This window comes from Centruroides sculpturatus, unplaced genomic scaffold (genome assembly GCF_000671375.1).
Source record: "Centruroides sculpturatus isolate CEXI.00-Female unplaced genomic scaffold, Cexi_2.0 scaffold1254, whole genome shotgun sequence".
In the NCBI taxonomy this organism is placed as follows: domain Eukaryota; kingdom Metazoa; phylum Arthropoda; class Arachnida; order Scorpiones; family Buthidae; genus Centruroides; species Centruroides sculpturatus.
Window position 1 is genome coordinate 92,622 of NW_019385373.1, and position 23,360 is coordinate 115,981.

Sequence of the window (23,360 nt, forward strand, 5' to 3'; positions counted from 1 at the left end):
TTCATCTCCGAAAATCTGTAAGCATGACGTTATTACAGATTTATTTCTTAATTATTCCAAAGTTTATTCATTATAAACAATTCGAAAGAATTATTATACTATTATTTTCACTTTAAAACAACAGTGAAAGAAATTGTGACCCGTAAAAAGCGTACCGCAATTGTACGTTCGAAAACCGAAATACTGTTTTATTGAAAATGACATTGACACCGTACCAAAATTGTATATTATAAAAATTCTTGATGCCACTATAATGGCTTTTGACGTCGGATCGATTACCTGACGTTCCTGATATCATAACTTTCCATAGAGAAATAATTACGAATGTAAAACGAAGTCATTGAATGAAGGTTTCATATCTTATTGTATTTTGTATACATCTAACATAAAGGACAAATGAACAGTGGTACCTTCTAATTTCGAACAATCTAGAGTTAGAGGTGGATCCGCTTCGGACTCGAAACTAATAAAAACAATTTCACATAGTGTCGAAACAGTTCCAGTTCCGGAAGTACCAATACGTTCTTCAGTCTGTAATTTTATGAATACAGCTTTTAATAAGGTGATTAAATCAGGGGCGGGATGTCCAGATTTAACGGTAGTCTATATGTAAACCAATGAGAAACCGTCGAGTCCAACAGCAATTCCGACAGAACATAATGATTTCATCTTTCAGAGGCGGAACTGGATTTTTCTCATCTTTAATTCAGAGTTCGAACATTAAATTAATATAGACTAATATAATTTAAATAAGTTAAATAATCTATTATTTAAAAATTTAAATTTTGTCGAAAGAAAATTCGAATATGACGAGTATATCTTTAGTTTTTTAATAAAAATGTGAATTAGGAGGTGTATTGTTCGCTTCGTTAAGTCGTTCGTTCGTTTACTTGACGGTTTGCCTCTACCGAACCTTATGATCCAAATGTTCTCTCAATTTCATTTGAAATTGTTACACAGAATTTTCCATTTTAAATTTGATTCAATCAAAGACAAAAGCCAGATACTGTGTGGCATACTTATGGGGGTGATGCGGGTTTTAGATCTCTCCCAGAGGCTCTAGAAATAATATGAGGTGAGAAGATGGCGATTAACAGGGGTCGTGTGTATCTCCTGTAGGGTCGGACTTAATGACGATTTTACTCGTTATTAGCATTTACAATTTTTTTATAAAACCCATCCCTACCCTGAAAACTAAGTTTTTTACCATTTTTTTATATTGGTAATAAAATATGATAACAATATTTATCAACATTAAAACAGACAGTTTTAGCTGATCTAAATAACTGAAAAATTCATGTTTTAATGTTAAGTTTTAATGTTTTAATGTTAAGTTGAGCTATGGTATCAGCAGTACTCATTGTTACATCATTAGCTTAACAGATGATATTATCAATCAGACACTGTAACTCATTTACTGGGTATATAAATACCCAAAACAGATCCTTGAGGAACACCAGAAAGTTATTTTAAAAACTAGAGTAACGGTTATTAATTTCGCACAAAGCTTCCGATCATTATTAAAAAAACAAATCATTGTAGGAGCTTTCCTTTAATACCTATTTGACACAAGATATTACCCCAAAATTTTTATATTAACAGAATGTCTAGTCAACTGTCAATCTAGAACGATCCAAGTTTTTAATAACCAACCTGTCATAAAATCACTTCCAGTTAATTTTACCTCTATTAAAACCACATTGACAATTACTTCATAATTACCATCGGCTTGGAAGCTTATAGTCAAAAAAGTTTTCCACGAACACCTAATTTATAATTTCATGTATTATGAATATACTTTAATCATTTATATTAATGTTTGTTTAAGGTATTATTATTGAATTTTTATATATATAACTTTTTCTGTTGTTTTCTTATTTTCCGTTATTGATTTTTGTATTTAAATATACGTATTCTATTTTTGGACCACCGATGTTTCAATCTTCTGATTTAACCCGAGAATGGCCTATGCCCTATGGAATAGGCCGGAAACGTTAGTATGTTTTTAATACATTTTCTCGGCAACGTAAGGTGTGTTATAATAATCTACTTCATACTTATTTAAAAAACAGGAAAAAATTAATTAATTTCAGTCTTATATACATATATATGTTAAACGACTTAAACTCAGATCACCAGAGCAGGTGGAGGTAGCAGGCTGTCCACCTTCGTTATCTTTGTTATCTGGATACATACATACAATTACCTTTACGTATAAATAAATAAATATATATATATAAATGCGTATAAAGCATGAACCTTTTTATATAACTTACCATTTTTTTATCAACTTCGAGAAAAAACAGAGGACACAGAAATTGGTCGAAAACGACAACTTTCATAATAACCTTTACTCTTACAAATTGAAGGAATAATGTTATATTTAATTAAATCCGGAAATTCACCTTTTTCAAAGGATAAATTGAAAAATAAATTAAAGGGTCAATAATGTACTTTGCAACAAATTTAACTATTCCCAAAGAAACATAATCGAATTCGAGAAAAAAAACTCTCACGCTGATTGAAGATTAAAGAATTAACTCGTCGTGATTAGTAGATAAAACACGAAAGAATCTTCCTCAGTTACATAATTTAAGTGCTTATTACTGAAGTTTTGACACATTCGAACTTTGTTCATAAAATCTTTTAAAATACGATTTCGTCGTTTGTCTGTACAGTTCCGTTAGCAATATTAAATTCTCTAGAATCAAATAGTTTAGAAGTTATTTAATAATAGGCTTTCGATATTCTCTGCTGCCGCCACATTTATCAAACTTCTCATTATAATGATTTTCAATTTCCAAACCAATAATTCTCTTCGGAGATTTATTTGTTAGTCAATGATCTAAAGCTATAAGCTGTACAGTACAAGTATAGACTGCATTTATGATTTTGCATATGTAAATAAAGATGCTTATGGAAAATTGTATAGTATAATCATCGTCATCTTCCCAACAGGTGTTATGCATTAGAGTCTGTTAAGATCTGTTAGAATCGCATCATCTTGGGTATTTCCTATCACTTCATCCACAGGATTTGTAATATAAACTTTCTTTGGGTTGTCTTCCAATATCTTTTCTATGTATGTACAGTTTATGTTGGATCTACCACTTATACTATATACAGTAAGATGCGTTTCTAGACAAGAAAGCGCTAAGTGAAACAGCGTTAAGCGAGGCATTCTAATCCAGTATTACATTTTTCTCCAATACGTATGTCCCCTTTTTTTACGATCTGTAATCGATTGCTGAAAGACGTCGTAATTCGAATTCTAATTTGTTAAATACTCAACGTCATAAATTGAGAATATATTCTTAGATGTGAACTTTAGAACACAGTAACATCACAAAAGATGCTTTAACTTAAATAGGAAATTGAATACAATCATAATTCGAATTTTATACCGGTCGTAAAAGCAGTGATGAGGTATAACCGAATTAAACATTCTATGTAATTTGCTACCAAAATTCTTTTCTAATCCGTTAAGTGTGCTTAAAATTAATTCGTTCGAAGATCAGTTCGTTTTGATTCATTAAAAGCGAAAAAGAATTTTCATTAGAACAGGATATTTCATAGAACGTGAATATTGAAAGTTTCTTTTATAATTTTTCTGCTCCAAAAAGTACAGGTCTTTACGACGTTTTCTTTAATTCCTCACTTTTACGACCTTTTAACTCCAATTATAATTATACTACACGTTGCTTCGAACTTAATTTTAATATTCATCAGTTCATTTGGATCATACATAGTTAATTGATTTTTCTGATTTTTGGTTCACTCTGTATTTAATGTGTGTAAATTATATATTTTTCTAGTTCAGTGCATTTCAATATTTATTTATTTATTTATTTATTTATTAGCGTTAAGACATTGTAGAAATGCTTAAAAGAGGTGTGAAAACAACACGTCTACACAAATGTGAGAAAATTCTTTTTAATCATTTCTCCAGAAATATTTTTATCTAAAAGGCACGAATACGTTTACATAAATACGAATGATTTAAGTTTAATTTAATTATATACGCATCAATTAAAATTAATTTATCTGTAATTAATTAATTAGTTGAAATCATTTGATTAATATATTGATAACATCTGAAAGTTTTATTCGTAGTTTCAATTTATCTTCTAGTAATTAAGTTAATCCAAATTTTGATTGTATCGATTATACGAACGATTATTATAATATATTAAATTAATAAGGAATATAATAATTTATTTAATTGTATAAATATGTATAATTAAATAAATAATTTACATAAATCTTGTATAATTTAAGGAATCATCAACAATGCTATTGAAAATCTGGTAAATACAGGACGATTATTAAGTCCTTACACAACTTTAAACTTTGATAATTCTACATGTAAACGTGATAACAATACACCACAGTGAAAGAAGAGGTTAACCGTGTGTTATGGCTGGCAGAATTGAAATGTAGCCTATAACAGTAGTGCAATGATGCAGTAAAAGTAAAGAAATAATCGTTTATAGTGTATTTCTATTGTGTAAATATCCGAAGTGTATAATAACGTTGCGTAAGATATAGAGAACTGCAAACTATAAAGCAATATCGTGCTTTATAGTTCTAAAATACAGTATTATTTCTAGGAATTTGAAATATTTTAGACTTCAGATAGATTTAACAAAGTAAAATTTGCACCCTTTGTGGTATTTTAATAGATTTTGCGATATCTTTACATTATCCGTATACAAAAATAAAACATAATTTTAAAACTTTATTTAAAAATTAAATTTTACTACTTAAAAGCTTAATATTTTTTGTAAAATAATTAAATTTTAATTGTGAAATTATATATAAAATAAAACTTAATTTTTTTAAAATAGAAATATTCTTTTATTCTATTAAATTACTTATTTTGAAATATTATTATTTCATTTTATTTAAATAATTATTAAGTTAAATTACTTTAAAGATGACATTGCTAAGGATGAATATGACCTCGGATGCTTGCTGTAATATTCAAAGAGGATAAATTAATCTTAATAGCTGTTATCTTATAAAGAACAATTCATAACAAATTACAAATTATTTCTCTTTCAAAAATAATAATTGTAAGTAAATTTTAAGTTCCTTTTTTAAAATTTCTTCTTCTTCAGATATAATCAAGATAGAATTTATATTTAAACTAAATAAGCTACTATTTAGGGCCTTAATTTATGAGGAAATAATATAGAATCTCTCCTTTCAAATTTATTATTCGATGGATTAATCTCATATATTATATAGGCCTATAGTGAGTCTAAATCTAGTCTTGGTTAATGATAAGTATCTTGAAATAACTAATCGAGAGGGATTTATATACAGTATAACCTGAACAAGCTACAGTTTAGAGCCTCATCTTTTAAATTTATAATATTGTGATGGAGGAAGGAGCATCTTATATGCTGGGGAAGAAAATTAAATTCGGTTCTGGTTACAAAAACACAGCATAAATAAGGTTACGAGTGTTCGATGCAATGTTAAGAAAGATTGTAAAATTTTACTTATATATATATATATCTTTATTATAATACATAAATAATACAATTTATTTTAATTGTTAATATATTTTTATATATTTTACGTCTTACGATCTGTTAAATTGATTGCTTTATTTTTAGGTAAACCCTTTACCACTCGACATAATAACACGTCAACCATACATTTTCTAAAATTCTTTGACATGAAAGCATAAATAATAGGATTTATACCAGAATTCATATAAAATATTAATGTTGTAACTATAGTAAATGTAAAAGATGAATAAGTAGTACCTTTGAAACTCGAAGACCATCCTTGCCATAGTTTTCTAGCATGAAATGGTAAATTGCTGATTGCGAATGCTAAGACAACTATAACTAATAACCTTATAACTCTCTTTCTGATCCTTAAAACTGATTTATTTCTTACTCTACGATCTTCTATGATCATGGAAGAATTATTCTTTCGAATAGTGGAATGATTATGAGTATATTTAGTGGAAGCTTCCGAAGAAAACTCAGTTTCTTCTATGGAATCCTCGAAGAACTTTTTACTCGTTCCTTCTTTGTAAGTAACGACAACTTTACTAGTCCATAACCTTAAACAAATTATAAAATATAGAACTGAAATAATTAAAAGTGGTGTTAAAAAACATACAACGAAGTTAATTAAATCATATGTTTTTGAATCGTACAAACTTCTCTTCATTATGCAAATATTTTCATCGTCTCTAGTTGTATTATTATACACTGTTATAACACCATACATAACGAGTCGAGGGCTACAGTATATTCCACATAATAACCAAGCAAATACTATGACAATTTTCAATCTTCTAAGAGTTAATACTTGTTTACTCCATATTGGATGTATAATGGCTAAATATCTCTCGACACAAATAATGGTCAGAATCGTTATAGAAGCTGTATAACTTAAAGTTTGTATAAAATGATACATTCTACACAAAAAATCACCAAATGCCCAATTTGTGCTCAGATATAACGATAAATTTTGATAAACGCAAAATAATCCAACGCAAAGGTCAGCAAATGCTAAATTAGTTAAGAAAAAATTCGTCACAGTCTTCATTCTTCTATGTAAAACGACGACGATAATCACTAAGAAATTACCTGAAAATATAATAAAAATTTAATTATCTAAGTTATTAAATTAGACAAGAATAATATATTTTGACTTAGTCAATAATTTAATTATTTTTCGTAAATTATAAACTAAGTTAGTAGAGTATCGAATTATATTATTATAATTTTTTAATTTTGCAATAAAATTTTAAAATTTATCAACTTAAATTTAATTTTAAACTTATATTCAGTTCGTGAAAGCATTCAAAATATATAATCGATAAGCATTATCAAGCTGTTTATTCGATTCAACACTAAACCGAATTAACCCCCTAGAACTTTCTTTACTTTTTTTTATTATTATTTAAATGTTTTAATTTTAATTATTTCTAATTTAAGCAATTAAAAAAACAATTATTATTTATCAAACTTACCGAAAAAACAACAAAGAAATACAAAAGTATAAGCGGCAATCAAGCATATTCTTGTAGTCTTATCAGTAAAGATTTGATTCGTTTTAGGGTCATCAAAACCAGTTTTATTTGTTAAATTTATACCATTTTCACCATATTCCATTATAGTTTCAATTGTGGTCATTCTTTTAAACTATATAAAGAAAAAAAATACTAATAAATTATATTAATTTACACATAATTTGCTTTAATTAAGCATATCTAATGAAGTCATTTCTAAATTCTTTTATGTTTAAAAATTCTTTCAGTAGAGACTAAAAGTAAGTGGAAAACAGACTCTAGAGATGTAATTTTGTGTATTTGTATATACAATATTTCTAATTTTGAATAAATTCATGATATACGTTCTTATTTATATATTGAAAAAGGCAATATTCGTGTTGTTTATAACTTTGTCGATCACTTGAGAATTGCGGTAAACAAATATATATATATATATATAATTTTATTTTTCTTTTATAAAATAGGATATAAAAGTTTCACTTTTATACGGCTTTATAACTTTACTATACGTATCCATTAACTCTGAAGGTCATCATACAATTTGAAAACTTTTCTATTCTTCTGTTCTAAAAAGACAGAAGGTTTATTTGTATATTTATATATAAACTTTATTTATAAATGAATTTAAATATTATATATAATTTAAATTTTAAAAACCATCAATATATATATTGATTTTATTTAACTTTTCTGAATTTGCAATACGCTTTTTACGGAACTTATATTTTATAATGGTCGATGTTGAACAATATAATTAGTTTATTAAGTTAAAAATAATTGAATTTAAATTTAAATTTAAATAAATAATTCATATAAAAGTTTCGTTATTAGTTTTTCTTTTTCTTGTTTGTTTATTTTTATTTTGAATTTTATTATTAAGCTAACATCGAATACCACCTTGTAATCAAGTGAATGGTACTCGGTTCTTATCACTACACGTCACCTTGACAGGTAGTTGGAAAAATAATATAATGAAAAAAATTGATAAATGTAAATGTTAAAATATATTATAACATGATATAAAAAGTTAAATTAAATTTTTCGGGAATATATTGAAATTTTTCCACAAAGATATAATAAAAATATGAGGTAAGCTTAAATATAATAAAATATATTATTTATAAATTTAAAAATACAAGAACGATAGCTTCTAAACATTTTTAGATTTTGATCTTATATTAATTTAAAATACAGATTACACTACTCGATTAGGAATATTCAAAAACAATTAAAGAAAGTAGTGACAGCTGAAATGACGTAGGAAAGTGTGTGTGAGACAAATACGACAATGACTAGAAAGTGTCAATGGTCATTGATATTTCTTCAACCATCACAGTTTTCTATACAGAACTCATAATTTACACAGTACATTTGTTTTAGATTTATTTATTTTTGCATTGTTCTAGATTAGTTCGAATCCAGAAGTATCCAAAGAAGGCTAACTCGAAAATGTTAAATACTTGAATAATTAATAAGTATCGTATCCCTCTGGTTGTCTCTGCCACTGCAGGTATTTAAATGAATACAGTTGTAGTCCGGTTGATGCCATACGAATCCCTTAAAGTCTTTATCCCAGTATCTTATAAAAGGCTCTCTGAGAGTGTAAAAAGTTTCCCGTAGTGAGAACGTTAATCTCTTATTAAACAGAAAGAAATTTTAACTGAAATCTAATTCCTTTCTAAGGTTATGACTTCGTTACATTTAAATATGTTAAAGAATAGTTCAATAAACCGATACAAATGAAATCTCTTATGAATACAGATTACTAAACGAGTATTTTATTAGCATTAAAAATTGAAATTACAATCAAATTCCCCTAAGAACAATAAAAAAAAAAAAAACAATCAGATTTCTTCCTTTTTAAAATAAAATAAGCTTATCTTTTTAAAAAAAAATCATAAATTAGATCTACGGGGAAATTATAAAGATAATAATAAAATTAATTTTTATATAAATTTATTATCTTTTTAAAATATATTATACATAATTTTTAATGAGTTAAATATAAAAAAATTATTGTTAAAAAATTAAGAAACATTAAATATATTTTTCTTCGTTACTATCAACAGATGTATTACTTTAAAAATAAGAGCAGGTGTTTTATTTCTTGTAATAAAAGATATATTAATTAATCGATATGATTTTTTCGTATATTTTTTCATGAATCCTATAACAATAAATATCGAATGTATTCTTGGTGTGTCACATCTTAGGGGCATATTCTATGCAAATATTACTTACATATATGTTTTATATGGTGTATATATTATCCCTCCGTAAACAAAACTTGTCTTCATATAATAAAGATATAGAAAATACAGTATATTGCTTTATTTATCTACTTTAACGAACAAGACTATATTTACTTAATGACGAACAAACAAGAATAAATCTACTTTTGTGATAAATGTGATTAGAATTATTTTTATAGTGTATTATAATTATAAAATTTTAAAAAACACCGGAAATTTCTGCTTTTTAAGAACTATTCTGATACAATTATAACTGTCGAAGGGATAAACTTAAATCGTTTGTAATGTCAACAAACGTTTCTATAGTCAATAACAGTCTTGTTTTATACACAGATTTTTTAAAAATCAATTTATAACTATAAAAACAGTAAAAATTTAAAGCTAAAAATTGTAATTTTCTTACGAACTAAAGGAAAATACAAAATTTCTAAAATTCTCCAAAAATAAATATTGATTTTAAAGGTTATTGACAATTTCCCAAAATTATATATTTTAAATAACGTTATTTTTATTCTTTAAAAAAATAATAGGAAAAAATTCTCAATTAAAATATTAAATATTATTTTATGATTTAATAAGTAAAATAAACATTTTAATTTGTTTTAGAGTTAGCAGTTTTATTTTCTTTTAACGAAAACAAATGTACGTCGCGAGCTACCTGTTGAGAAACTAAAATATAAATAAACGTAATTATATTTTATGCATTTATTTATTCAATATATTTATATTTATTCATTTAAATAAATTTTGTGTAAAATTTAATTATATATATATATGCAAACGATTGATATTTATACAATTAAAACACTTACCTTTACATTGCACGAAGCATATTTTCAATATTTCCTGTATTATTATTTATTTTTTTATGAGAAATTTAATTTAATTTTCGATTTTCTCAAAGGACGAAATTTTAGTACGTCTTGTCTCGTTCGTATCTTCAGTCGAACTAAAGAACGGTTGGTTGGTTATTGAGCCTGTCACAGCATACAAATATATCTCTGCCACGTCATAAACTCTTTATGACGTCGCTCGACACCCAATCTTCACATGATTTTACACAATAAAATTGAAGAAAAAATTTATTTTCCGTATTTAGAATATAAAATCAAATTTTATTATTATTTTTTTTTTCATTAAAAATCTGACAAATTACTTAATTAGAAAAACTAGATTAAATAAAATAAATAATAAAGTGATGATTTTAAATTAACGTAGTAAAGATATATAAATATAATAAATAAATTTCGGTTTAGGACTTCTTCCTGTAGGTAATATCTTAATTACACTAATGTATGGCATTATCTTATTAATTTGTTTAAGATACTATCACAATCACTATATTATTTATATATATAAAACGATATATTTCTTTTAATATATATAAATAATTTTTTTATTATTATTATTCTTTCTTGTATCGCTTCTATTCCCGTTCATATATTGCGGCTTATCACCTTCCAGCGACAAGCAAATCGAGAGTAAAATGTATATATTGTTACATTTATTAATAGATTATTATCTCTTTAATAGAAAAAATAATTATTACGTGTTATTAATTAATGGTTACTTTAATTTTTATAAGAGTAATATTTAGTGTTACTTCCTCCGTTTGAAATTAAATTAAATAGGATATAATTATTTTTATTGCTTGTTTTATTAAGTAACGTTTATCGATTTCTGCATAAAAACTTTTTAAAAGGCTTCTACTGTAATTATTTTGACTGTAATTATTTACAGAGTATGTCGTAACTTTAACGATTTAAAAAATATATAGTCTAATACGATTTAAAGTTAAAAAATTTTATCTTTAATGGATATAATTCCTCTATCTGCAATTGAATTTAATTAGTTTTCTGAACTTAAGAAAAGTAGATTTAGATTCAGAGTTGAATCGTATTCTAACCGTTCTTATTTTTCATTTTATGAAGAAAATTAAATAAATCAAAACTATTGAAATACGTAAAAAGATTTTATATGTAACTAACTCTTAAATTACTGAGAGCGAAAGATTAATTGTCCATTATTAATACTAGAATTCAAGAACATTAGAGTTTAACAAGAGATATCAGACAGTTGGTGAATTGAACTAGATTATTTCATTTCATGTTGGAAAATTCTTAGAACTTCAAAAGATTACCAATAATATCCTTGTAAATAATGCATCTAATGAGATACATTTATGAGTGATATATGTGCGAAGAGTCGCTATAGAGAAAGCTGTGAAATACAAGATTTTCAGGCATTAATATATATATAAATCATAATCTTTTGTAAGCTGTACTATTAGAAAAAAGAATGGTGAATTCTTGAATATCACCGTTCATATAACCGAACATATTTATAAAGTGCAGAAAGTAGAAGAAAATACCACATGCCACTCACCGATGTTCAATTTTGATTCTAGTGGAATTTTTAATCACCTTTTCTAATGAAATTTTTGGTGAAAGATACGTTGCAACACATTTAATTATATACCTTACCAATCTTAGCATATGAAATTAGTAATGTTTATTCTCGTTTCTACTAATATTCTTTCAGATTTCATTAAAAATTATGTAAGATAATTGCTTGTGTAGTTGATAATGGAATCCAAAAGTTTATGAAACTATTACAGACGATTTATATTCGTTCATTTAATTGAATAGGAATAATTACTCTGTTGACAGTCACAAATTTTGATTCAACTATAACTTATCAAATCTTTCTTTTTCCTAATTAAAACGATGTAAATAATTATTTTATTAATAGGTATCAATTCCTAGATGAATACGTGAAACGTGCTACATATTCAGTTATTCTAACACACATAAATAATAATTGCCAGATATTTACAATGGCAATAAATAAACAAAGTTAATTAGTTAAAAACTTAAAATCGATTCATGTCTTTATAATGAATTGTTTATTTTTATTAGAAATTTATCGTTAAAGATTTCTGTCATTAGTAATTTGTCACGAATGAATGAAAACATTGTTTTAAAAATTTAATAAAGTGCATTTTCAATTAAAAGTGATTTATTTTCATATATGCACATCAATAATGGTTAAATTGATTCAGAAATTTTACTCTCGTATTCAAAAATTGGCAATATTGTATGAAAACAATCTGCAATAAATTGTAGGAGAAAAGGTATTATAAAAGACGTGATATTGAAAAATAGTTTTTCTGTCATACACAATGCAATATTTTCTATCGATAGAAACGATTTTCGAAATTAATTTTTACAGAGAAAAACATCCTTAATGAATTCCGGAAATTTTTTTTTCTAAATGTCGTTGAATAGTGCGTGAAAATTAAATGATAACGAAGAAAGAAACTTCAATAAATAAGGGAGACATTTCCAATGAAGAATTCGATGAATTAAAATTCTTCAATAATCAAAATTGAATAAAATACGATATGTTAATCCTGTAATCGGTTAGAAAACATTTCAAGCTTGTAATTTTGTGTTTAAAAATAGTATACTAAGAAAATATGTGCCCAATGCTCGATGCAGAATATCAGAAGTGGAGAAGACAGCTGTGAATTAAGAGAACAAACGAACAGTCATTCAGGGGAGAATATTACAGTGATAGACACACGATAGAAAGGAGATTTTTCCAGAGATGTGTTGGAGTCAGATATCAGATCAAGATGATGGTCCCGAAAGTGTATATAAATTTTTGCTTCGTAATTAAATATATATAATTTTTTTAATTTAAATTAAATAACTAACGAAACTATATCTGTGAGACTCATTAAATAAATAACGTGGTAGATCTGTTAAAAAAATAATGTAACGTACAAGGTTGAGACTAATTATAACGAAAGAGTATACAATAATGTAGCCCATATCAATAATCGTTCCTGACAAATGACATTATTTGTGCAACCTTTCTTGAACTTTTGAACCCATTTGCTAGCTTTTCCCAACGACAAGCACGATTCTCCCTATTGTGCATACATACTGCCTTGGACGTCAATAACTTGAAGTGTAATCAACTCGGCTGTCAAAAATCACACATCAGCTGATTGTTCAATTCTGGTGCAGTTTGATATAGGCCATGCCATTTTGTATACCACATGGTAAACACTAGCAAGGATGCCTATTAATATGGGGCTTCATCAATGTATATAGGGCCTACTTTCAATATAGTTAGTCTCTACATTATTTTTCTTTAGCCGTGCATCAAGTTAGTAGCACGGCGTTTAATCATAAACATCAATATTTTAATGTATTCTTTTGTGCCTTTGCTTGATTGCAATTTTATATTGATTGTATTTTTCTTTTCTTTTCTTTTCTTCAACTAAATTTTCTTAAAACATTAAAAAAAATAGTGAAATGAAACAATTTCTTCAATGAATATTTATGTGATTTAACTTACATTTTTAAATGTAAAAAAAGGAGAATAAAATTTAAACAGGAGCTTTTCTTTCTTCTGATTTTATTTCAAAATAAATAAATAAATAAAATAGGAACGTTAAAGCGATTTAATTAGCATTAATGAATTTTTTTAAATTATTTTTTTATTTCTTTTCAACTCGAAAGCAATTGAAACATAAGACTTAGTTGATGTTTTTAAATATATATTATACTTGATTTTTTAGATTTAAAATGGCCGACGGTAATTTACAAATTAAAATATAACGAAGAATACAAAATTTTGTATACACTATCCATCGTTATACTGTACATAGGCATAGCCTCAAAGAAAAGGTCGTCTCTGTAAGTAAAGATTTGTGTTTTTTAGTGGTGAATGGTGACTGAAACGACGGATAGTGAAAACAATATATTGTATTCTTCGTTATATTTTAATATTTCAAATATTTCTTTAACTTAAAAATCCGTTTACACAATCTGTTAACGTGAAGCTTAGAGTAAATGATGATTCTGGTTCGAGCGTTAGAATATTGTTGATGCTTCGAAAAGAACATTGAAAGATCAACGTAATGAATTCTATATAGTTTTTATAATACGTTTTAAATACGTTGTGTAATGTCCCATTTGTAGAATGCTTTTAGTCATTGTACGAGAGAGCCTTTAGTTATATTACGCTATAAAAATTGTATTATTTATTTTAATTATACAATGGAAAAGCACTGATACAAGCAATTTGTCACTGCTTTTGTAGCTATACGAAATCTAAATCGGACAAACCGACAGATAGACGGACGCCAATGGGAATTTATACGTCTATAGTTTTTAAGCTTAAAGTACATTTAAATTAAATCGTAAGCTCGTTCATTGCTGATATTTTTTTACACCGATTATAATTAAATATAGTGTTTAAGCGTTTAATTATTAATTGACAATTAATTTAAATAGAAATTAACCGATAGTGATTAAAAAATATTTTTTAAAAAAGTAATTTCTCTTTTAATTATAATTAATTAAATTAAATAAAAATTTATATTTAAAGATTCAACTTCATTATTAAAGGATAAAACTGTTTTTATAAATAGAAAAATTAAATTTAAAATAAATAATAACGATGATAAATTAAATTAATATTAATTAATTATTATAACTTCTTGACTTTTTTATATTAGAAATTTAAATTACATAAAAATCTTTACAACTTTTTTATATCTAAAATTTGCACCAATTTCAATCATTTAAATTACTTTATAATAACTTTCCTCATATAGTAAATGGAATTCAAACTTCTAAATTAATTAACAATAAGTGAGAATTTATATGTGTTCTATATTAAAATGTTTATTTAACAGTTAATTTAATTAACAGAAGATTAAATGGTTTCTACAATGCATTATTACGGCTGTTATAATAGCAAATCTTCGAGAATAAGTAAATTGAAAGTGTAAGAACTCGTGTAAAAATATCTTCTTGTAAAATTAATTAATTGTATTTAATTATTTAAATATTTACAAACGTAAGTGTTATATAAGCACGTAATCTCCTAGCTAAATAACAATATAAATTTAGTAAACATTTCTGTAAGTTAATGGATATAGAAACTGTTATGTAGAATAATCAATTAATTAATAAATGAACTGTCATTATAAACTGTTAATTATCTGTTGCTTTTAAATGGAAATTTCAGCAAAATTTAGCTTTTATACATTCAATCATTTGCATGTACTGTACAGTCGACCCCCCTATAACACTGTTGATAATTCCGTTTTATATGAATTCCATGTTGTACGAGTCACTTAGATTTTACAAATACATGAGCTGTTCACAGCCCAGCACATGTATTTGTAAAATCTAAGTGACTCGTACAACATGGAATTCATATAAAACGGAATTATCAACAGTGTTATAGGGGGGTCGACTGTACAGTACATGCAAATGATTGAATGTATAAAAGCTAAATTTTGCTGAAATTTCCATTTAAAAGCAACAGATAATTAACAGTTTATAATGACAGTTCATTTATTAATTAATTGATTATTCTACATAACAGTTTCTATATCCATTAACTTACAGAAATGTTTACTAAATTTATATTGTTATTTAGCTAGGAGATTACGTGCTTATATAACACTTACGTTTGTAAATATTTAAATAATTAAATACAATTAATTAATTTTACAAGAAGATATTTTTACACGAGTTCTTACACTTTCAATTTACTTATTCTCGAAGATTTGCTATTATAACAGCCGTAATAATGCATTGTAGAAACCATTTAATCTTCTGTTAATTAAATTAACTGTTAAATAAACATTTTAATATAGAACACATAAATTCTCACTTATTGTTAATTAATTTAGAAGTTTGAATTCCATTTACTATATGAGGAAAGTTATTATAAAGTAATTTAAATGATTGAAATTGGTGCAAATTTTAGATATAAAAAAGTTGTAAAGATTTTTATGTAATTTAAATTTCTAATATAAAAAAGTCAAGAAGTTATAATAATTAATTAATATTAATTTAATTTATCATCGTTATTATTTATTTTAAATTTAATTTTTCTATTTATAAAAACAGTTTTATCCTTTAATAATGAAGTTGAATCTTTAAAAATNAGACAGGTTCAAATAAAACAAATTTATTTATTTTTAGCATTTTTAAATTTGTATCGATTGGATAGCAGAAAATATTTTTAAAAATTAAAAAAATAACAGTAAAAATCTTTAATGTTTAACTTGATACATAAGCTCCCTTCGTTCTCTCGAGACTTTTAAGATGCTAAGGCTTTATTTAAACTCTTTCTTACAAAATCAGTTCGCTCGTAGTTGAGGTCCATGTCTCTTCAGTCATTGAGTTAGCATTAGCGAGAAATCGTTTAATAAGAGTTACAAAACGTTGAGTATGGAAGATACAAACTTGTGCAGCAATTGCGTGTGAATTTTTTTTTCTATTCTTCGTTTAAATACGTAAGTAATTGTTCTAACGTGCGAAGACGGAGTTGTGTTATCTTTCTTTTCAAAAATCTCCATACATTTTCTGTCGGAGATAGATACTAGCCAGGGGAGAACACGTATATGATTATACTGCAGACAGGATTTGATTTTCCTAGCATTGTGCGGACAGGCATTGTTGTGCTGCAAAATACGGGCTCATCTTTGAAAAAAGCCGATCTCCAACTCTCTCTTCCCTAACCATTAGAGATTGTGACTCTAGACGAGTCTAGTTAACAAAAAACTATAATATAAAGGAGCAAGCCATTATTAAAATACTAAAATAATTGTTCGTTTATTTACAAAAAGAATTACTTACAGCAGTTAGTTTAATACTGTATTTATTAAAGTTTACGTAAAGTTCTGAAAGTTTAAATGGTGAACGAAGTTTATTCGCAAGAAGAGTTGTAAATAAATTAACACTTCTATTATTAATTACTTTGTATTAATAAAAATTTAGATAATAATTATTATTGAAGAAAGAGCAATTATTTATTCTGTCATCGTCACAATGCCGGGCTGCAATTTTTAATCATACTTTTAATTTATTTAACTTAAAATATATGCTCTTGACGACATTAAAAATTTTTTTAAATTGCAGCCCAAAAAAATGTATTTATTCGTGAATGTCTGAAATTCATCCCTACTTATTCCATAATAGAACAGATTTATTTTACTCTGCCATCCCAGGAACACATCACTGCATAAAATGAGGGCAACGTGTATTATACTTCTTAGATTAATTTTTGTTTAAATTATGTAAACATTAGAGTTATATAATACTTATTGTTATTAATGTTTGTTTATGTGTACAATGATTAATTGTATGCTGTTCGATATTCATAATATTTAAGCTTTTAATGTTCATATATTAAGTTCGCATCTAATGTATAACTTATTGTATCTTACACTATTAGAAATCTATAGAAATAAAAATTAATATATGAATGTTATGCATTTTGAAAAACCTGGAAAAACTCCCGTTGTGTCCACTAGACAAAAAGAGACAAAGGTAAAATATATACAGTACTGTATATATTTTACCTTTGTCTCTTTACCAGTGGACACGAAGAGATAAAGTAACAGTTTGTTTTTCCATCATTTATTATTCATTTTTTTATTTATCATTAATGAAAAAAAGAATAATAAATGATGGAAAAACAAACCGTTAAAACTGCTTTGTCCAGTTGTCTCGGCTGCTGGTGATTTCTTGCAGCGTGTTTCCTCCTTTTGGTAATACGTCGTGAGATGGTGAAGATATTATGGGAATTAAATAACACCATTCCCTTACTGACCCGAAACTACGAGTATTTTAAAAACAAAAAAGTATTTCTGGTGTAGATATTCCATTAATGTATTTTTAATTATTAAACAATATTATAAAATACTGTTTAATATTAATACCTATATAGACTAATCTTATTAAAATTTACATTGTTACCATTTTATGTTTGAGTAATAGTTCATTTGAATTTTCACGTGTAATACTAAGTTTATTCATTGTTATAACAATAATGTTATTTAATAATAGCTAATCCACGGCTAACATTAACTTCCCGAAATAGCTAGTAACTTGTTTGAACTTTGTTTTATTTTTATGCTTTTTTTAACGCCAAGATTATCTAGTATTAAATAACGAAGGATTGCTGTAGTGCTTTTGTCAGACATTACAAAACTCGCTTTTCTATCCGTGATTTACTCTTCGAGCTTCATATTGTAAGCAGAAATCCACCGATAAATGTTATTTTATTTTATTTATTAAAGATTGTTTAACTTTAAGCAATTTTCTTACGATTAACTTAGGTACTTTGATTAGGCCAATGTAAGAAAGTAAACCACTGTGGTCCAAGCCGCACCGAAACGGCTGCCAGAGAAAATAACACGAAACAAAAACTTGGGAACATTCGAATGCTCCCAAGTCTTATTATTTTACTTTCATTAACACGTTTGGGGTTTGGGAGTTACTAACAATTTTGTTATGCCAATGGTTATGCCAATCTCGGAGTGATCCTCTCAGCCCTTTGTCGTCTATGTTACGTTAATGTTACGCTCGTGTGTTTGACGACTTAACGGACGGTGCAGTTATCTCGGGCGATTTCCACGTCCGATCGCTTCGATTCGCGAATGACAATGTCGTGGTATCGACTACCACGCTATATTATTAGAGGAAAGTGGATGGGTTACTCAATTATTCGTCTAGATCTAAAGATAAATTTTTCTCAGTCGAAGATAATTATCTTCGGACAGGGAGACGTTTCGGGTAACCTGACAGGTATTTTATTAATAGAAATGAGATTAGTGTTGTTAAGTGATTGATTCGGGTATTCGCCCGGCTTCTTTGCTAATTTTGTCCTCTTTGTCAAGGATAAAGTTTTTTTTTTCAATGTAGAGATTGGCATTCCGAGAAAGATGAGAAATAGTAACGCGAATCTTATTAAAACGCCAGCTTCTTCCTCGTTTATGTCCAGTGGTTCTTCCAGTTTACTTTTTTGCGGATCTTTTGTATAGACAAGGCATTGAAAGTTGGAATAAACACACTCATTACATGAAAGTTACGATGGTTCTGTACTACTCGTAACTCGAGCAGTTTGTTAAATATTTATAATGAACACAAGAACTGAGGCTTTAGAACTTCTCATTTGAAAAATAATTCTGATTTAATGTTCAAATTATAATTAATTAAATTTTTCTTAATTGTTTCCTGGAACTTCGCTAAAAATTCTAATTAATTTTGATTTTTTATTCTCATATAACACAAAATAACTTAATAAAAAAAACTCTGTCTAAAGTTGAAAATATAGAAAAAAAAATTGCTTGTTGCATAGATTTAATTTAACATTTTCTGAAGATTAATTAACATTAACTTCAGTATTGTAACGAAGAAATGAATTCTATAGTGAAAGATTTAATAACTTCTACTCTTTCTACTCGATATTCTTGGTAACTTTGTCATTTAATTATAATTCTAGAAAGTTGTCGACACTCTTATTTATTTATTTAAAAAAATTTTAATTATAAAATATATAAGTTTAAAAATGGATTTTATGCATAACATTTTTTTTAAAATAAAAAATTTATTTAAAAATTAAAAATTTTACACAAATAACTCAAGTTTAAGCACTTAATACTGTAGCCGAACCTATGGTTTAATACGATAGTTTACAGTATTGCTAGATAATCATTGCGATCATTTTGCTAATACTGAGATCTTAACAAAAAATTTTCTAACTTTAAGTAGTGTCTTAAATGTACTGACGTATTTAACAATTACGATCTATGTAGAACTCTTGCCTTAGGGATGTTACCCTTTTCAAAATCGAAAATTATAAGCATTTTGCAGAGACTGAACACAACTTTGGGGTTGTACTGTTGATAACAAATGATTTTACTGCACCTTTACACAGAAATGGAAATCCCACCACCGAGGATAAGTTATACTAGGTGAACAAAAATTACACAAAATTGCCTATTTATCTACATGAAAAATCTATTATTCTTCTTTATACTGTATATAGGCTACATGGTATCTCATTTTAAACATTCGATTATCTCAAAAACTGATCAATACCACAAAAACTACTTTAACAAAATTCGTAGAGACCAGAGGTAAGATGTGACTATGTTAGTTAATGTCTTGTAAGATCAAATTTTCGGAGATGTAACGGAACCTGTAATTATTTTATAAATGAAAACGTTACTTTTGAGTTTACCGTGTTAAAGTACTCAAAAATCATACCAAAAATATGCCGTGTTGATAATATTTTATGCGCTTTTTGCGACATTGTTTGATAATATACTGCCAGCATTACCTGCATCTATTATGACATTTTATTATAGAAACTTTCTATATTTTAAATTATTTTAAAACGTCAAGAAAACTTAACTTTGAGGGTAGGGATGAGTTTTATAAAAAAAAATACTAAACGCTAATAACCAGTGAAATCGTCATTAATCCCGACTTTACTTAAGATATGACAGACGACTCTCTTTATCTCCCTATCCCGTCGAACTTTAACCACCAAAATTTAACAGTATCACTTCCCATAATACACAAACCCTCCTGCAAAATTTCAGAAATTTTTTACCACGAGTACAGGAGTTATTAAGCTTTAAAGAGAATGAACAAAATCGTACACTCACGCAAACAAACGTCCATACATATAGAAACAATTCCCGAATTTTTTACATTTCTTGACGTTTCAAGAAAGGTTCCCTGAGTCCAAAAATGTAAAAATCTTGGGGGTCATTTTTTGATTTATTGTCATACTTTCCCTCTGTTATATATATATATATATATATATATATATAACAGAGCCAGGAAAGTAAATCTACATGTTCCGTTCTATCCTCAAAATTTAACCTCGATACTAACATAGTTACATTTCTCCCCTCCCTGTAAATTATATCTTTTAACAAAAACTATAGAGACTTATTTACAGCCAATTTTTCAAGACATTTGACTGTTTCATTTAAAATTGGACTCTGTGAACATTTTATTTGATGTTATATTTGATTAAATATTATTATATAATTTAATACACAAAATAAACAGATGAAAAATATTATTAATGTGCATGAATGAAGAAAAGACCAATTTAAAATATATATATATGTTTTTTTCAGTTAGAATGGAGATAAATAAATTAACTAACCTCAAGAGAAATTTTTTCCAATTTATTCCAATATTATTTTATCGATTCGATACTTCTAGCGTAAATTCGGCAATCCCTAGCTTTACTAATATGCAAAATTTTATATTTATATACTCTACTTTTATTTATGCTATTGATATAATAAATCTTAGACAAGCCATAAGAATTCAGTACGGTTAAAATTCACTCTTGGCGATGTTACGTAACACCAAAAACCGCCTATACGTTGTGTCGTGAGTTTGGGGATAATAAATACGACATGGTATAGAATTTAATAATAAATCTAAAGTTATGTTAGTACAGAATAACAGGTTAAAAGGATTAAATGCAAGAGCACTTTCCCAGCCCCATCTATTGAAGAAGTGGCCATACATCGTGAAACATGTTCTCGAGTGTTGTCATACAAAATGATGGATTGTCCTGATGCACCCAAAATGCATTTCGTACTCTAAAATAGTCCCTGTTCACTTTGTGTTTCAATTAAACTGACAAGATTAAAATACATAAAAGTTATGTTAAATTTAATGCACTTTTACAATCAAATTTCAGGAAAATAGCCTGTAATTTAATTGTAAAAGTGCATTATTTTTCCCATATATGAATGTGAGAAACCATTTATTTAGATAGATGACCGATATTGAGACAAGGCACAAGATATTGTGACGTTGTCACAAGTAACTGCTTCTTACTTCTGTTCTTTCTAGGTGTATTGGCTTATTTTAATCCCTCCATATAATAATAAAATAAACGAAAACACGCAACTCTTCGCTCGCCCTTCGTTATTTCAGAACGAATGGCAACCCAGAACTCACTACTAGGAATAACATTGTAAAGTTATTCTTCAATTTACCATTTACCTATTTAGTACAGTGGGCCCAAAAGTCAATTGACCAAAATATATTTAATTATTAATTAATGAATATGTGTACAATAAAGCTTTTAATTTCGTGTTAAAATAGCAAAAACAGCAAAGTAAATTCATAAAACTTAATTTATAATGCGTATTAAATCGATTTTAATTAAATTACAGAATAATTAATTGTTAAAATAACAATAAAATTTATAAGAAATTAGCTTTTAACATTGTTCTCGTGTAAATATTTATAGTTTCGAACTAATTAAAGTTCTGAAATTAGCTTATTTAACTGAATACATTCCTGATTACATTCGATTTTTGATATTTTAAAGAAATCCTTCAATCTCTTTAATTAATATTACATGCAAATTAATTTATTTTTATTAAAATAGTCTATATTAATTATAAAATTTACATAAAATAAAGTCGGCTGAAGGGTTCAAACTTTAAATTTCTTTAAAATAATATCACAAGGTTTCTTCAAGTTACTCTTATGTACANTCCAGGTTTTAATGCTTACAGTTTTCTTTAACGCTCATGAGCCAAGATTACGTCTCTGTCTATAACTCGCTATCACTCAAAAATAAATGCTGTGAAAATCACAGAACGGCACACGTATTTGTAAAATCTAAGTGACTCGTACAACATGGAATTCATATAACACGGAATTATCAACAGTGTTATAGGGGGGGTCGACTGTATTCGCTTTTTTTACAATTAAATTAAGATATTTTATTGATTTATTAAGTATTAATACTTAAATTTTCGAAAGAAGCATTTCACACCAACAAAAGGTCAGCAAAACCATTTATTTCTCTTCACTGATACAGAAGAACCCAGATAAATTATTCATTAATCTAAATAGTATGATATGAAACTTATTGAGGAGAGTTTATTAATGACTATCGACATCTTATCTCCTCTTTTTATATAATTATAATAGACAATACAGTATATCGATCGTACAGTGTGCTCTTCTATAAGTTCAGTTTCACGTTAATTAATAATTCACACGAATATGAAAATTATTCTTTGTTTATTATGCCATTATAATATTGTTTTGGGAGAAATAAATATAACTTATGTATTTCGAATGGCTTCCATAATTTAAATGTACGAGCATATTTATCCAATAAGGCGCTTATTTCTAACGGATACTTCAATAAAATTGTTTTGTATGATAAAATAAAGGTTCTTTTCGTCG

At 26.6% G+C, this 23,360-nt stretch overlaps 1 protein-coding gene across 1 annotated transcript; it reads right to left on the bottom strand.

Moving 5' to 3' along the window:
• Positions 1-360: 360 nt before the first annotated feature.
• On the bottom strand, positions 361-10,234 carry LOC111638276 (trissin receptor-like). The gene is made up of 5 exons (XM_023383952.1): positions 10,107-10,234; positions 7,001-7,172; positions 5,588-6,614; positions 1,685-1,766; positions 361-531 (listed from the first exon to the last, which is right to left on the bottom strand). The coding sequence occupies exons 2-5, from the start codon at positions 7,161-7,163 to the stop codon at positions 361-363; spliced, it is 1,443 nt and encodes a 480-aa protein (XP_023239720.1). The 5' UTR covers positions 7,164-7,172; positions 10,107-10,234.
• Between the last annotated feature and the right edge of the window lie 13,126 nt (positions 10,235-23,360).

Bases quoted from the DNA above. Each gene is read 5' to 3' on its own strand.
- LOC111638276 (XM_023383952.1), bottom strand. From the start codon at position 7,163: ATGACCACAATTGAAACTATAATGGAATATGGTGAAAATGGTATAAAT. The intron at 6,615-7,000 runs GTAAGTTTGATA...TTATATTTTCAG, and splicing joins ATTTCTTTGTTGTTTTTTCG to GTAATTTCTTAGTGATTATC. The intron at 532-1,684 runs GTAAAATTAACT...ATAAAATTACAG, and splicing joins TCAATGTGGTTTTAATAGAG to ACTGAAGAACGTATTGGTAC.